The sequence below is a fragment of the Neopsephotus bourkii genome, unplaced genomic scaffold, assembly GCF_033783945.1.
Source record: "Neopsephotus bourkii isolate Nb327-2 ecotype Australia unplaced genomic scaffold, CSIRO-AGI_Nbou_v1 NB_951, whole genome shotgun sequence".
Taxonomy (NCBI): Eukaryota; Metazoa; Chordata; class Aves; order Psittaciformes; family Psittacidae; genus Neopsephotus; species Neopsephotus bourkii.
This window is the reverse complement of record NW_026901445.1, coordinates 1,130,548-1,147,881: the sequence shown is the minus strand read 5'-3', so window position 1 is coordinate 1,147,881 and position 17,334 is coordinate 1,130,548. Positions and strand designations below refer to the sequence as shown.

Here is a 17,334-nt window from a genome sequence, read left to right as displayed (position 1 = left end):
ACGTAGAAAGGAAGCAGAAATCTCTTGTGCTTCTCCCTTTCTAGAATAAAACAACTGACCTCCTGAATTCTGCTGGGTTTTCCTGTTTCTGCTCATGTGATTCTGTTGACTTTGTCAAGTGGTGTTCAGCCAGAAGGGGCATTTTGGCATATTGGTGTTCTCACTGGTGTTGAAGCCATTTTCTTTTCACAGCAGTTCTGCTCTCTTACCTTGAAGGTCCCAAAGCTTTGGTTCTGTTTGTTTGCTTTATGAATTTGCTGGATCCTCGCCATTGAGAATGCTGACTCCTACAGGCCTCCATCTGGGGTTCAGGAGCTGTATTCACCCAGAAACAGGCAGCTATTCTAGTGAATACTGCTGAACTGCAGTGTCCATGATCTTCATAGCTAGGACATCATCCTGTCACTGCTGGAGACTTCCCATTTATGTAGGTAGCCATAACCCTATTGGTTGAGAACAGAGCACATCTCCACACTTCCTAACTGCCACTTCTGTTCAACTACAGTCTGAAGTTGGTAATTGCCTGGTTTAGAGCGGGGGTACAGTAGCCTATACATCATTTCAGCCTTCATTTCTTAATGAAGGTTGTTGGGAAGGTGTAGTCTTTGGAGGCTGTTCAATTTTGGTTGAATTTTAATAAGATGACTACAAAACTGTCATCTTCAATTCTGATAAATCCACTCTCTGCAGATGCTCTTTTTGGCATGCCATATTTTAGGCATTGCCTTCTACTTTAATTAGAAAAATCTGTCTTTGTTTGCTTGCTTCTGGATGGAGATGAGTTGGAAATGTTGACACTTTTAAAGAGTCAAACTGGCATTAGATGACAATTTGCTAATAAGATTTGAAATGCTCAGCACTGAAATTTACTATGGGACCAGAGCCATAATCCTCAAATTTGGATATATTTCTTCACAGGTAAAAAAGAAAAATAAATTTAGACTTAAAGTTTTCTTAAGATTGGTGGGAGAGCCCTGTCGTACTTGTTCAATCTGTATGTGAGCTCCTGGCAAGCTGGAAGAAGTTTTAAAAGTGCTTTCATTCCAGAGCACAGAAATGCAGGAGTGTGTAAGTAGGAGCCTAGGGAATTACGGAATAAGTTCATTTTGTTGGGTCTGTTCTGGGCTGCACCACTGTTCTATTAGATCTTTCCCTCTGAAGAGACAGTTTGTCATGCCAAGTGATTGGATAACATTTGTATGACCATTCTGGGGGAGGGACTCCAACACAGGCTTGTAAAACGTCTGAAGCCTGAATGACTGAACTGCTATGCTGTGAGCATAGGGTCTGGTGTACCCTTCAGTTGCATGCATACTTTGCAGGCAGTTTGCTCTTTGCTGCAATGAGAGCAAATGTCTAACACCATGAAAGCCATCCATAGTGACTTCCTGTAAGCATTGTGGGACCTCATTTAAATAAAGGTCTTTCTTATTTTAGGTGTGCTATGTCTAGTGTATCACAGTATCACAGTATCACAGTAGGTTAGAGATTGGAAGGGACCTCAAAAGATCATCTAGTCCAATCCCCCTGCCGGAGCAGGAACACCTAGATAAGGTTACACAGGAACGTGTCCAGGCAGGTCTTGAATGTCTCCAAAGAAGGAGATTCCACAACCTCCCTGGGCAGCCTGTTCCAGTGTTCCGTCACCCTCACCGAGAAGAAGTTTCTTCTCAGGTTTAAGTGGAACCTCTTGTGCTCCAATTTGTACCCATTACCCCTTGTCCTTTCATTGTTTGCCACTGAGAAGAGCCTGGCTCCATCCTCGTGACACTCCCCCTTTATATATTTATATACACTAATAAGGTCACCCCTCAATCTCCTCTTCTCCAAACTATAGAGACCCAGCTCCCTCAGTCTTTCCTCATAAGGGAGATGCTCCACTCCCTTAATCATCTTAGTTGCCCTGCGCTGGACTCTCTCCAGCAGGTCCCTGTCCTTTTTAAACTGAGGGGCCCAGAACTGGACACAATATTCCAGATGAGGTCTCACCAGGGCAGAGTAGAGGGGAAGGAGGACCTCTCTCGACCTACTAACCACCCCCCTTCTAATACAAACTCTGCTTGAGCGCGTAATGGTTTGCAGTTGTGTTGCAGGGACCATATAGTTACCTAAAATGATTTCACTTCACACACAAAGGTGAACCCCCCTTCTCAAGCTAGTTTGTTTCGGAGGTTGAGTTTTTGTGGGGTTTTTTCCTATCAGCATGCTTTAAATCTGTAAATCTCCACATGTATGGTTTGTTTCATACTACACAGAAAATACTTTTCTCATAAGAAGATTTTTGAAAATTAAAAAACTACTTATATTTTAGTGGGGTAAATGCAGATAGGAGTTCAGCCATGCTTAGGATTGCTCTATGGCTGTGAACACCTTGCTTTGGATACGTCTGCTGTTTTTTGAAGAGCTTTGGAGCTTCTGACATGAATTACAGAGACAACCCTATGGGTTTTTTGCTGCAAAGTTGTGGGTCAGTTCTTGCTTTGAATTTAATCTTCCTCCCTGTGATCATCTTGTACAGGAACCCGTGGAGGATATGATGTGCTGATTGTGTATGCAAGTGATGCCACTGAATGGTGTCAGTACCTCCAGAACCTCTTCCTCTTTACTCGGCACATTCGAAAGCATCGGATTCTAAGCTACCAGCTGGAAGGCAAGTCTGCCATCCCACAGCAGGAGCTGGACCTTTTCAGTAGAAGTCGGAGCATCATCCTTTTGCTGTCTGCTGAGCTGGTGCAGAGTTTTTATCTCCCTCCCATTCTGCAGAGCCTTCAAGAAGCCTTAGGCCCCCCCCACAAAGTAGTCAAGCTGTTCTGTGGTGTTACAGACTGTGATGACTATTTGAACTTTTTCAAGGACTGGTCTCAGTGGCAAGAACTCACAAATGATGATGAACCTGATGCTTACCTTGCAGCTGTCAAGAAGGCTATTTCAGAAGGTAAGGTAGCACCTGTGGTGTCATGCTTCCTGGCCAGGGGTTGGAGGAGGGAGATATGTGGTATTGTTTATTTAAACAGTGGTAGCATGTTTTACTGAAACGGAAAACTAGAGAAAATTGCACAACCGTTGTAAACTAGGAAGTTTTGCAAGCTGATTTTGTTATGTCTGGTCCATTGGTCCCTAATTCAGGAGAGGTTACTGATGACTTACAGAGAACTTCTGAATTTGGAGGTTATTGTAGGTGCCTGGCTTTGAATGCAAATCAAAAATAAAAACTGGGTACCTTTGAAGTTATGCCTGTAAATATTGTGCCCTGCACTTTATTGACCCTAGTTGATGGAAAATTCCTTCGGACTTACATTTCTGTCATACCAAAACCAAAATAAGCTTGCCTAGTATGTATTCACTAGCACTGGGCCTGAAGTCAGAGATACAACCATACTGGCAGCAGATCAGCTTGTTACTTATGACGGAATGACAGAGGTTATCTGGAAAATTGCACTGATCACCTTAAAAATAATTGAACTAGTCTGCAAGTGGTCACCTCATTTTGTACTTACAGAGGACTTTCTAGCAGGAGACTACAGAAGCCAAATGTACTGAGTTTCAATTGAGTCTGAACTTTCCTAAACTCTAGGGGTGTGTGTGGTACTCCATTGCTATGATTTCTGTGGAAATGAAGGTGGACAGCTCTGGGGAGTCATGCTGCTCAGGATGTTTTAATGACACTGCCATACATAGGGTTGTAGTGTTCTTTGTCAGCCTTATCAGGATTGAAGTCCTGTGGTTGGCTTAGGATTTGTCTGTATTTAATGGTATGAATGAGTCAATGCAGTCTTCTAATGTGTCTGGTGGTGTGTGCATACAGGTGCTTTATGCCAGGATAATAACGGCAATCATGACAATGACAGATTTATCACAGTAAAAATAAATTTTTAAGTTACGATCTTGGCCAAAACAGCCTCCCTGAAAAAAGATGACTTAGGGATTGTGCTGAAGATGGTATTCTCAGGTAACAAGGTCACAACAGATATTTCCTAGTACCTTTTCAAAGCCTGCATAAACTAAAATTTGCATCATCCTTTCAAACACCCCTAAAACACCTTGGTTTCCCAATGGATAACCTAGGACTAAAATAATCTGGCTCCTTTGCTTTAAGCCTGGAAGAACGCAGAGAACAATAGCTGAGCTTTTGAACTCTGGAAAAGAAAACTGACCAGAGATTAGCTTAACTTTTCTGACTGTATCAGATCCTTCCTCTGTGTGGGGAAAAAAATGACTAGGTGACCTCTTCCATCATGTGATTCTACATACCAGGTTTTGTGAATGGCCTCAAATGCAAATGTTCTGATACTTCCCCTGGAGAGAAGACAACCCCAGGTGTACATAGTTCCCTTTCTGGCTGAAACTGGGAAAACTTTCTTCTTGGTTGGTAATATAAATTAGCATCTGCCTTGCGGTCTGGTTGCAGCCAACCACAGCATAAGCGACTTAAAGTAAGAGCGTTTTTGGCAGCAGACCTCTCCTATAGGGGAACACAGCCTGTGCTCTGCTCCCAGGATTTCATTGCTAGTATTTTAGGTGAAGATGAATTTTGAAGTCAGGAGCTCTTAGAAGGTCTTGGGTAAGTCCATTCTGTACGTCAAACTGAACTTTTCTAGAGTAAAGCAGCCTGCCATTGCTACAGTACTTAGCAGAGAAAGTTTATGACCATATTTGAAATTATTTGTCTGGGTGGCTTCCTCTGGAAAGAACTTCTCTCCATGTGCATTCACCAGTACTTCTAACAGCAGTGTCAGCATGGATTTTAAAACTAAGCCTGATGCAACAATGACCAAACTTCAGCTGCAGCTTCCTAATAGTTGAATCTTAAGCTAGTGGAGCGTATGACACAGGGCATGGGGATGGCAAATACCTCTCCAGAGCCTGCACTCTGGCCCTGCTCAGGTTGTGCTGTTGCCTGTAGCACAGTTGTTAGGCTGTGGTTTGTTTAGTGCATCATGGGAACATGACACCCCCAGACACCACATGGTGACAGCTATTTTATTTTTGTTAGTTTAGTATGAATTCAGAAAAGAGGAAGTACTTATCTAGCCTTGTTGAGAACTGTGTGCTGGCACTGACTCTTGCTCTCTTGTAGATGGGAGTTTTTTACAGTTTCTCAATCCTGGCAAACTGCAGAAGGCTGAAAGTTTGCATCTACAGGCGCTTCTGTTATCTGTGGGGAAGTTTTCCAGGCTAACCAAGTTTTTCAGGCTATACAATAACTGTGGGACATGAGAATGCTCAGGATGGCACGGTACCAGCCAGCTCAGGTCTGGCAGAGTATAATCAGCAGCGAGGGTGCAGTGACCAGCATGCCACTTAAGCCCTCTTGTTTGACTTGTGATACCACATCATGCTGTGCTGTTGTGCATGGGACAGCTGGAAGTCTGTGCCACACATTTGGAGTCAGTGACCTTTCTTTTCCTCCTGTGTTCTCAGAGCTCGATTGAAATATGTTTTGTATTATGCATATTTCTTCTTCTCTAGTTTATTTCAGCCACTACCTATGTTGGCTTGAAAAAAATCAAATTTTCTGCTTTAAAAGCTGGTGTTTCTGGAACATTTGCTATTTAATCAGTGGCTTTGAACTTAATGTACCCAAGCAAGCTCTTGCAGGGAAAAACCCAGGGTAGTCAACATCTGCCTGAGGTTGCTAAGGTGATAACAGAGTGTAACATCCGCTGTGAGCAGTGCTGTTGAAGGACAAGTGCAGCCTTGGCTGAACAGAGCTCTTATACAATGAAATGGACAAGAAAGAAAGACCAGTACCAGCAAACTTCTTGCAAAATGGGGGAGGTCAGGAGTAGGTATAAGGAAGTATGTGGTAAATATGGAGGACAGTGGGCAGTTAGAAGGAAGATGAGAATTTTGCTGGAGCCCTGTAGATGAGGGAGAGCTGAGATGTTACTCCATCTAGTGAGGGGCTTACTGTGAGATACTAGAGACCAAAGCAGTGAGCTTTTGTGGGAGAGAAGTAGCATAACAGAAACTGCATAAGGTGTTACCGTTCTCCTTCCTGTACATGTTAGGGAATTTAATGAACTTGTTGGCAGTCATTTGTTGCACTGGTGAAACAACAAATGAAACTTGAGAGCGTGTCACAGAATCAGTCAGGTTAGAAAGGACCTCTTGAGATCACCTAGTCCAGCCTCCTTGCTGAGACATGGTGAGATAAAGCAGGTTGCCCGAGGCCATGGCCAGTCAGGTTTTCAATGTCTCTGTAGGTGAAGACCTCACAGTCTTTCTGAGCAACGCATTCCAGAGAATTTGTTTGACACCCTCAGAGTAACAAAGCATTTTCTTGTGTTCACATGAAATTTCATGTGTTTCAGTTTGTGCCCATTGCCTCTTGTCCTGTCAGTGGTCACTATGGAGGAGAGTCTGGCTCCCTCTTTTTCATTTCCTCCCATCAGGTAAACATTGTTAAGAGTTCCCCAACTCTTCTCCATGCTGAAGAGCTCCAGCTTTTGCAGCCTCACCTTGTATGAAAGATGCTGTGGCTCCTTAATTATCTTTGTGGTCCTATGCTGTACTCTGCCTGTAAAGCTAAAGTAACCTTGGAATAGGCTATCCAGAGTTTGAGGTCAGGTTGGACAGATGCATGAGGTGTTCTCAAGTATCTCTCAAACCAGGGGGATGAAGTGATAGTACATGGGACATTCCTTTCAGCCTGACACCTCTAGTTGTTTGGTTGCTAGCTTTTGCTTGTCACTGCCATTTAGGGTTAGAGGCCTACATTCACAATGAATTTGTTTGGTGAGCTTCTCTCCTCTTACTGTAGGGGCTGATGTTGAATGATCTGTTTGGTGATGATCTATAAATTCTTATTTGTTATGTATGTCAAGATTTCTGCCAAAAGTCAGGTTTTTCCTGGGCCTGGCTAATAGTCTTTCATTGAAGGCTGTCAGTTTGTTCATTTGATTGCTCAGACAAACTCTGTGTAAGGGCTTTAATGCAGTTATGACTTTCTGCTTTACCATGTACCTATTTCAGGACACAAGTACAGTGAAATCCAGTATTATCTGTTATGTTACCCTTATACTTGAGATGTCCTGAGGAATGACAAAGCAAATAGCTTATCTTAGAAAAATAGTCTGTGGCTTTTGTGGATAGATTCAAACTTTACTTTCTTTCCCTCCCTTAAAAATACATTCACTCACATTGTTACTATCTGGTGGTTTTTGTGGTTTCTACTAAAAAGCTGCCTTTAGAAGTATTCAGAACTGCACACCTTGGCATAAGACAGGGGTGATCTTATCTCATTACAACAATTCATTGAGGCGTGGGTGCTGTGTACTCTATGGTGACATTGTTAATTATTCCTCTGAGAGTAGCAGTTACTGTATCTATTATGCTGTGTCTGTTTCTGGCAGGTAGCACTTCAGTCAGGACTGCTCTTTCAGCCTAACACCAAGACTTGAAGGTGAGGCAGTAGTTGAGATACTATAAACTGGGAACTGCAATTGTTTTCTCCACAGCTCTATTCTGTCCCTTATGGGAGCATGTTCCTACAAGATGGGGTACTGTGGTGTGATTTCCAGTGCCTGTGGAGTTTGCTGTTGCATGTCAGGCAGAACAGGGTCTCAGTGTTGTAGCAGCTCTTCCCTGTGCTGCTTGTTAAATTTCGTAAAGCATGGCCATTGAGAAACACTGAATACAGAAAGTAATCCTGCTAGGAAGAGGCATGACATGACCAAGTACTTTATGGGAAAGCTGTGCCACCCCCTTAAAGGATACAACCTGGAAATAAAGCAGCCAAAAATAGTTCTGCAAGTTAGTTTAAAAATCCCTGGTCATCATTTTAGAGAAGCGTCATGAAGCTATGACAGATCAATGCCTGTATGACGCTACCTCCTTAATATTTGACCTTACAGAAAATGATGCTCTGGAAACTATTCTATTGCTAGAGAGCTAATACTGCATCTCTGGGGCTCCAGCTTGTCAGCACACCCAAGTTCATGCAGCTCTAACTTCCTGCAGTGTTCCTCTGGCCCTGCTGGTATCTTTTTACTTGTCTGTATGACATCCTAGAGGAGATCCTAGCATTGCATTTTCCTCACAAGCTGTTGTCTTCAAGCCCTTATTTTGTGGTCCTACGTCCTTACAATGCTCCTGAAGAGTTTTTAGTCCTATGCATGCCATTTTCTGCAAGGTTCATTTTGGCCCTTAGTTGGTTCTGGAAATTGAAAATTGCATAGGGAAGCCTGTGACATCCAAGTTCGTGATCTCTGCTTCATCTTCAGAGTCTGTTTGGATCAGAAGTACAGTAAAAGAGGGAGGCTGGAGGTTGGAAGACATAAGAATTGGTCTTCAAACCTAAAGGGACAGAGAAATGTGAAACTGGGGACCATTTATTGTTTCCTTCTGGCTCTTGATGCTCTGTGGATGAATATGTTCTTTTCAGCCCTATCTTGGAGAATAACATCCAGCGCTTATTCCTGCCAGCTTATTAGAATGATCTTGAAGACATAATGCAGCATGATCATTTGCCGTACTGCAGTCTTCTCTCCCTCCCTTGCTCCTTTTTTTTTTTTCCCTCTTTGAAGGGGCAAAATTAAGTGAATTCTTAAAGCTGTACTTTTCTCTGTTACATTGTGTTGAAATAAAAGATACGCTTCTTTGACCCCGCTTTTTGAAGAGGAGCAGGTGAGGTATTAGTTAGCTCTCTGGGAGCAATGAGAGTCCACCTCATTATATGGGAGCTCTGTAGCCTGACTGTGTCTCACTGCCTGTCAAGGAGAGGAAACTGTGATGCTCTTGCACAGGAATCAAGGTTGAGAGAACATAGCGATAGCATGCCCTTCCTTGCAGATGCTAGTATGGTTATAAATGGCTGGTGCTGGAAGCACAAAGACTTCAGAGAGCTGGTTAAAGAATCAGAGAAACCTTAACTAAGTCCCCAAGTGATACTGAGAGAAATGTATGAATGACCTTATCCATCTGTAGCAAACAGGATTGAGCAGTTGAAGTAGAATCATAGAAAAGTTAGGGTTGGAAAGGACCTTAAGATCACCTAGTTCCAACCCCCCTGCCATGGGCAGGGACACCTCACACTAAACCATGTCACCCAAGGCTCTCTTCAACCTAGCCTTGAACACCGCCAGGGATGGAACATTCACAACTTCCCTAGGCAACCCATTCCAGTGCCTCATCACCCTTACAGTAAAGAACTTCCTCCTTATATCCAATCTAAACTTCCCCTGTTTAAGTTTTAACTCATTACCCCTTGTCCTACCACTACAGTCCCTAATGAAGAGTCCCTCCCCAGCATCCCTACAGGCCTCCTTCAGATACTGGAAGGCTGCTATGAGGTCTCCACGCAGCCTTCTCTTCTCCAGGCTGAACAGCCCCAACTTTCTCAGCCTATCTTCATATGGGAAGTCCTCCAGTCCCCTGGTCATCCTTGTGGCCCTCCTCTGGACTTGCTCCAACAGTTCCGTGTCCTTTTTATGTTGAGGACACCAGAACTGTACACAGTACTCCAAATGAGGTCTCACAAGAGCAGAGGGGTAGGATCATGTCCTTCGACCTGCTGGTCATGCTCCTCTTGATGCAGCCCAAGAACCAGTTGGCTCACTGTGCACACTGCTGGCTCATGTTCATTTTCTCATCGATCAACACCCCCAAGTCCCTCTCTGCAGGGCTGCTCTGAATCTATTCTCTGCCCAAGCTGCAGCTGTGCTTGGGATTGCTCCGACCTGTGTAGGTGTAGGACCTTTCCCAGTTGCAGGATGGATGAATTGTTTTCCAACAAAAAGTGCATCATAAAGTTCCAGTTTAAGGACATTAAAAGCAATACTTCACAGCTTTTCATGGCAGTATGAGATTCAAGCAGTGCTAGCATTGGTGCATACTAGCTTTTTAGACAGAGGCAATAAAATGATAGCCTGGAACTAGTAAAGTATAGAAACTAGTGTTGTCAGGGCTATAATGGACTTCATGCATATTGGAAATCCTAATCTTACTTCTCATTTCTCTGTATTTTATAGTTCTAATAATCTTTCTGCAGGTTGCTTTAAGGTAGCGACTAAGCCTTCTTCTACATATCTTCCAATGTGAACTGCAAGGCTTTAAAACACCCACTTAAAAGAAGAGCCCAGTGACCATCTCTGAGGGCTTCTTCCAGGTTTGAAACAGCTGAAGTAATTTCTTTGCAGAAGTATGTGGTCAAACCAAAGATGCTTTACAGGGCAGGTCTGAAGAAATGCGTGGGGCAGACTTCAGGTTGTTTCAAAGACCTTTGTGGTGCACTTGGACAGTTGTTTTCCTTCAAGGATTGCATTTTGTAGGATTTTCATGGCTTTTCATTGTCACCACAGAAAGCTGTTGATATATTTCTCAAAAGTGACTTGAGAATAACAGTGGATCTTAAGTTTTCTGGCAGAGGTTTCATCAGGGGCACAGGCTGACTTTAGCATGGAGTGCTGTGCAAGTGTCCACCTTTTCCATGTGTGTGGAATATCTGCAAGGCAGACTACCTGAAGGTCAGGAAGGGCAGAACTGCCCTTTCAGTAGTAATGTAGCCTTAGATATTCTGAAGCCCCTTGTAGAGCCACACCTCCTGCCAAACAGTGATCTGCTGATGGATCTTTCGGAAGCAGCTCACCAGCTCTCTTAGGTGGAATTTCAGCTTTAGGGGCTTTGTGTGGACAGTCTTTTCTGTCATGCAAGTGTTACACATTGTGCCTAAATTGAATCAAAGAGATACCGCAAGGAATAATTAATCAACAAGTTGGTTGTTCAAGTTACTTGCATATGGTTGCTCAGGAAGACTTGAATCAGTGCCCGGTGTAATGTGGGTCTTGACAGTCTCAAACATGAATAACCATGCATACACTTTTTCAGTATGTGTTGAGTTATTTTTTCCCCTTTCTTGGGATTTTGGTTACGTCTGCAGTGTCTGTTGTCTGGGTGGCCAGAACCCTGCATCTTCCTCAGAAGTTATTTCCTGTCTCTGTCCTGGTCCCATGCACCAAGCTAGTTCTTCAGATTGATACACTTAATCCTGTCACAAACTGATCAGTAGGCCTGTGAGACCCTCAGGCTAATTGTGAGGTCAAAGCGTTAGGATGATGAGTTGGCTTGCATTTTCTGAACCATAGTAGCCAGGCATGCTTTTAGCTTGAGGCAGGCATAGTGTTGTACATGTTTGCTTGAATCTTAGTGAAAGAACAAGCTAAATGGACTTTGCATTTGTAGCATGCTCTAGAGGTGGTCAGATAAACTATGTTATCTCTGTATTATAAGAGATTTCGTCCTTGAGCTGGAAGCTACTGTCTTTGCAGTAGGTATGAGTGAAATGTATAAATATTTCTCCTCATCCTGAAGTTCAGGAACTGGCAGCTTAGCTTACACCCCTGTTGCCAGCTGCTGAAGCAGAAATCCTGGTCCTGTGTCTTGCTGATGCAGCCAAATACGTGCCCTTTTCTCCTGGTTCTGCTGCGTGGGCCTCTGGTGAAATTAAAGACAAGGGGAAACAGGAAGAGGAAAAAGTGATGTGATGGGCATAGTTATATTTTAAACTGCTATAGCTCTTTCTGGTGTGAACATCTGCCGTCAGATGAATGCACAGATTTTACTGGTTTTTATTTATTTGATTTTTAGCTCAGCAGCCTCACTAAGCCAGGATAACTCTCTGAAGTCAGGTGTGTATTTGAGCTAAAATGTCTTTTCTGGACAAGTAATTTTGAGCTGAAAAGTCTTTTCTGGACAAGTAATTTTGAGCTGAAAAGTCTTTTCTGGACAAGTAACAGTACTGTAGGGGCAATGTTGGTACTCACATTATTAGGTAATAGAAGAAGACTTTTCTTTTTCAGGACTGTCCAGTGATAGGACAAGGGGCAGTAGGTGTAAACTGGAGCATAGGAGGTTCCATGTGAACATCAGGAAAAACTTCTTTACTGTGAGAGTGACGGACCACTGGAACAGGTTGCCCAGGGGGGTTGTGGAGTCTCCTACATTGGAGATATTCAAGGCCCACCTGGACAAGTTCCTGTGTGATGTGCTCTAGGTTACCCTGCTCTTGCATGGGGGTTGGACTAGATGATCTTTTGAGGTCCCTTCCAACCCTTGGGATTCTGTGACTGTGCAAGGTCATATTATAAGGTTTCTATGAGCAGAATTTGGTATAACTTGGAACAGTATTTTGAGGGGTCTGTATTTGTAAAAAGATTGCTTGTTACTGGGGTTGGAGGAAAACCTGTGCTGGATTCAGGCTGTGTGGTTTCCCCAAAGCCTTGCACGTTGCAGCTGTAAGACTCACTTATCTCAAACATGTCCAGTTCTTTACATTACAGGTCATGCTCTCAGTTCAGGGCTGCTAGTGAATGAACAAGAGCTGTAAGCTTAAAAGAGTTTTGCAGGAGGCCACAAACTGCAATTTCCTCTTTAATCTGCGATAGGACTACCGAATGTTGTCATCCTGGGGAAATCTCTGAGCTTCTGTGGAGCTTCCTTGTGCTTAGATCTTTGTGGATGGTGCCTCCATGCAGCCTGCAGCATTACAGAGTGAATGTACCTTCCTAAGCTATTGGGGAAGAGTGGGCTGCAGTGATCCCAAACTGAGCTGTAAGAGCCCATCTACAGTCAAGTCAGAGGAGGGTGAGGAGTGTTGCTGGTGCAGATAATATGTAGTAGGCAGTTTTTCAGCTGTTACCTATGTGTCACTATACCCATGACAAGAATTCCAAAGGGGTGTTAATCCGTTCCAGTTTCCATACATCAGTAATACAGGAAGGACTTCCCGTGTGGGGTTCCTACTGGTGCTTCTGCGCATCAGGAAATGCCACAGTAAGTGTGATGGTTGTATGCATCAGTCTGATCACAGTTGCTTTGCAGCTGCTTTGCCTCCTCACTTCAATTTTTCATCTGAAATTAATAATGAGTGCCAGCAATAATTAAAAACTGAGCCCAGCCCAAGTAACCAACTGGAAGTTACTGGTGACATTTGTTCCTGAATTGGAATATTCCCACAGAAGATCTGTGGGTTAGCTTTCTGTTCTCTGCAAGTTCCCCACCTACATGAGGGTTTTATTTTACCACTCTTTTCTAATGCCTGGTATTTTTTTCATAGTTTTTCTCTTACTTTCTTTTCTGTGTCCTTTCCACTCTTGTGGCTTTTCAGACCAGACTTTCTTAACCTCACTGTTGCCAGAACTACGTGCTCAGTTTCCTGTTCCTGCAACCCAAGTATGGTATTTATTGGCCACTTTCTCATCTCTACCTTCCAGTATTTAAAGTAGTGACATGGATTTGCCCATGGCATTGTAAACAATTTTTGGTGACTCAGCTTTTTCCAAACCCTTTCCTTTTCAAAGATGAAATAAAAAAACCCAACTTGGAAGCAGCACTTGGGAGCACCGAACCAAAGAAAGTGAATAGATTGGTTCACTTGGGTTAAATTTTCATGAAGATTGTTAAAGCCTCTTGCACTCTACTGTAAAGACATTGTTCTCCTTTCAGTAGTATGTCTGTAATTCTAAAATACAACAAAGAAAACCTGTTCTTTGAAGTTTGGATGAGATGTGCTTTATAGAGTAAAACTGTGGAGTAATGTATGTTTTTTTTAGTATTAAGGATATATGTTAGTTTAGTAGGTTAAGTAGATACTTTCTGGCTTCCCACAGTTTACTGATACACTGGTCCTGTCAACAGGTGTCTTAATAGCCCAGTTGTGTCACTCATAAGGATACAGCTTCCCTAAGCAATGCCCAAGCGTGTGTGCACATGCTGGCTCAAGCAAAATTTGGCATAGTAAAATACAGCTCATATCTTTGGTGAAATATGAGAACTCGTTTATTGTAACTTCCAACTTTACAGAAGAAATGAAACATGACCACTTTCTTTATAGAACTGAAAATCCATTTTTAGGTGCTATACTTGTAGATGAGCTGCTTGGAGTGAGAGGTTTGGAGAGAAGGGGGAGATATCCTGTACTTTATTTGTTCTGTATGGACAGTTTCAGAATCTTACATTTTCATCTGTATTTTCTACTTCTCTGCATTCTGCTGTCCACTCTGTTGAAAGGGAAAATATTGCTACAATATATCCCAGTTTTGAGGGGTTATCACGAGATGTTTCACTAAGTGTATATCTCTGTGGCAGAGCAGGGGTCCTGAGGTTAGCATGATGAAAGATAACTTTCCCTGCTTTCCCTGACTACTTTGTCAGAACATTGCCTGCTTCTTGCAAATGCAACTGGAGTTGCTCTGTGAGACTTAATGTCCTTGTTTGCCCTTGGAGAAGAAGGGTGGCCAGTTGCAAGCTTCAGTGATAGCAAGAGCTCTCTTTGAAGGTCTTCCGTCTTGCTCTAGGTGTACTGACATGAAAGGCTGAGGCCTAGAGAAAGCTAGTTGTCTTGGCTGGTGATCTGTCCTGTGGTTGGGTGGGAAGATGTCTGCAAAGGGGTAGTCTACACATGCAGAACCCATAGGGGTAAACTGTTGCCCAATTGTGTCATTTGCACCAGTATCTAGATGATAGAATGGCCTGGACTGGCTGCTGACTTGTTCCGAGCATTCACATGTCCTGTAGTGTAAGGGCTGACTTCTGAGAAACCACAGCTGTTGGCTCCATGCTGATAGCCTGCCAGCTTAGCCAGGAGGAAATGGATGACAGAGCAAGCTGTGTGCACTGTACAGGAACAGGCAGAATAACTGGCTGCTTCATTTACTTCCTTAAGCTGCTAAATGGCTCATGAAACATGTGGCCATGCCTGTGTCTTCCCTGGAATTTTCCCAGGCATGAGTTTCTGCAGGGCAACTGTCTGGGGAGCCGAGCAGGGCTGGCAAAAAGTGTGGGGCTGCTCTCTGTAGCTCAGCTACTGGTGCTTCCTGGAGTGGGGCATGTTCCTCAAGGGGAAATGTGGTTGGGTTTCTTGGACCGCATCTCCTTCCCTTGCTGCTATGCTCACAAGTATTTCACAGGCTGAAACGTGGCCAGAGGTAGCCTTCATTTAAAGGGGAACAGAAAGGCTCTCCAGGCAAGGCAGAGCTGTTTATAACCACAAGCTGTTGACCTACAGCGGCTGCTCATGGAGAAGCTCAATTCAGGTACACATTTAACTTTCTAATGAGACTGTTGATGTCGTCAGTAATGGTCTTTGTAGCTTGGGCATTGTTGCAAAGATATAATTGCTGAATCTATATGTGCAGATGGGTTGTCATTACTCAAGCATCTTTGTGAGTGGGAAGCCCAATCTAGCAACCTGTCCCTTTAGAGCATGGATGTTATTAAATGTAATGGAATGGCTTCCTCTTGCAGTGCTTGCACGTTCACAAGTCAGTAGCACGTGACTGGAACTTGCAAGATGACCGTAGCTTCACTTCACTGCTTATGTGGGAGGTTGCAACTTCAGAATTTTCTGAATGAGAAACCAGATGAATAATACCCGAAACTGTGACTGCTTGTTCCCTCAGCTGTTAATCCAATTACTGATTAACATTGCTTGCTTCTTCCCGTATTACCTAACAGATCTGTGCTTACATATGACCTCCGGGCAGTCAGCTCTGTTGCAAGAATGTAGAAGTGTGAGACAGGGTCAGGGAATACCAGAACTTCTTAAAAGATCAGATTATTCTTAATCTGCTGGGTTTTTTTTCTAGTAGAAAACAACATCAACAAAGCAGAGAGACCAGTGGGCTTGTTCTCTCCTTGCAACCCTCTTATTCTTGCGTAGTGTAGATGTTGTAGCTGAGATCCATAGCTTTAGGTTATATTTTACTCTGAAATGGACTGTATGTTAGGCAAATAAGATACAAGTTACCACACTAATGGTGCCATATGGGGGTGGGTATGATGTTGGTGGTATCAGCATGCTGGCAAGCGTCAGTTTGTGCATATGTTGAAGGAACTTTAATGCTTTGTTGTAATTTGGTCATCATTTGCTCTCTCTTATCTGTGGTGAGCTTAGTCTTTCTGATTTAGTCATACTGGAAATAACCAACAGAGATTACAGAGTCGCTATTCAAGTAAGAGTTGCCTCTTCTCCCTCTTGCTCTGCATGTGCTAGATGCCTGATGTGATAGCCATTGTATAAGGGAAGAATATGGGACCAGTGCTTCTTTTTTCTCCTGGGCAGCCTGACATTCCCAGGTGGGAGTAGTCCACCTTTTCATAAGAGAAGAGTTCCCAAAACTGGGGTCTGGCTCTTGCAGCTGATGACTTTGGACAGTATCAATTAAACATATTGTGTTAAGGAATTTAAAGTTTCAGTACACTTTCTCTAGTACTACCACTGTGTGAAAATCCGAAAGACCACCTTCAGTACACAGCCTTGTGTCAAAGTAGTTTCTTAGTCAAATCTGCATATTTGTGTTGGTGCAGTATTAAAATCTGTTTGCTAAATTACATGTGCTGTTCTTGGTTTGTTTAAGAAATGTCAGTGTTGGTGGTGATACCTTGAACTTTAGAGCTGCAGATTTTTGGCTCTACTCTTTCTACAGCAAATATTAAAGCAGCAACGTACTTGTACTCATGTGAGTAGGCTTACTTGCCATGTGGGATGACTCACATACATAAAGTTAGGCAAATGTGTACCACTATTCTTGAAAAAAATTTCAGCTGAATGATTTGCTTAAAACTTTGTGCTTTAAAACCTGTCTCCGGAAAGCAGAGTTGCAATAATATAATTCATAAAATCCCATTTAAATGTATATAAAATATATATTTTAAAAGTATATTTTTTTATTTCAAATATCTTAAGTTTTTAAAGATCTTAAATTTTTTTTCTTTTTTCATCTGTGAAATGACAAGGGTTTGGAGAAGACTGAGTCACCAAAAGTTGTTTACAATGCCCAGGGCAAGTCCATGTCGCTCCTGCAAACACTGGAAGGTAGAGATGAGAAAGTGGACAATAAATACCATACTTGGGTTGCAGGAACAATTTCAAATATCTTCATTTTTTTGTGATGGTGATGATGATAATAATGATTTAAATTCCCATCCAGAGGGACCTTGACACGCTTGTGAGATGGGCTGATGCCAACCTCATGAAGTTTAACCATGCCAAGTGCAAGGTCCTACACCTGGATCGAAGCAATCCCAGACACAGCTACAGGCTGGGCAGAGAAGAGATTCAGAGCAGCCCTGTGGAGAAGGACGTGGAGGTGCTGGTCGATGAGAAAATGAACATGAGCCAGCTTCAGTGTGCGCTTGCAGCCCAGAAAGCCAACTGTATCCTGGGCTGCATCAAAAGGAGTGTGACCAGCAGGTCGAAGGAGGCGATCCTGCCCCTTTATTCTGCTCTCGTGAGACCTCACTTGGAGTAATGTGTGGAGTTCTGGTGTCCTCAACATAAAAAGGACATGGATCTGTTGGAACAAGTCCAGAGGAGGGCCACGAGAATGATCAGGG

At 43.1% G+C, this 17,334-nt stretch overlaps 1 protein-coding gene across 3 annotated transcripts in view; it reads left to right on the top strand.

The window, feature by feature from the left end:
* PIK3AP1 (phosphoinositide-3-kinase adaptor protein 1) overlaps window positions 1-17,334 on the top strand; it is a 45,973-nt gene that overhangs the window by 4,036 nt on the left and 24,603 nt on the right. Inside the window, exon 2 of one of the 3 annotated variants that reach the window (XM_061358715.1) lies at window positions 2,519-2,935. In XM_061358715.1, coding sequence (XP_061214699.1) covers window positions 2,519-2,935 — 417 coding nt within the window. Of the gene's footprint in view, window positions 1-2,518; window positions 2,936-5,106; window positions 5,129-14,893; window positions 15,033-17,334 lie in introns of those variants that run through there. The other 2 variants (XM_061358717.1, XM_061358716.1) reach the window with 2 other exon arrangements.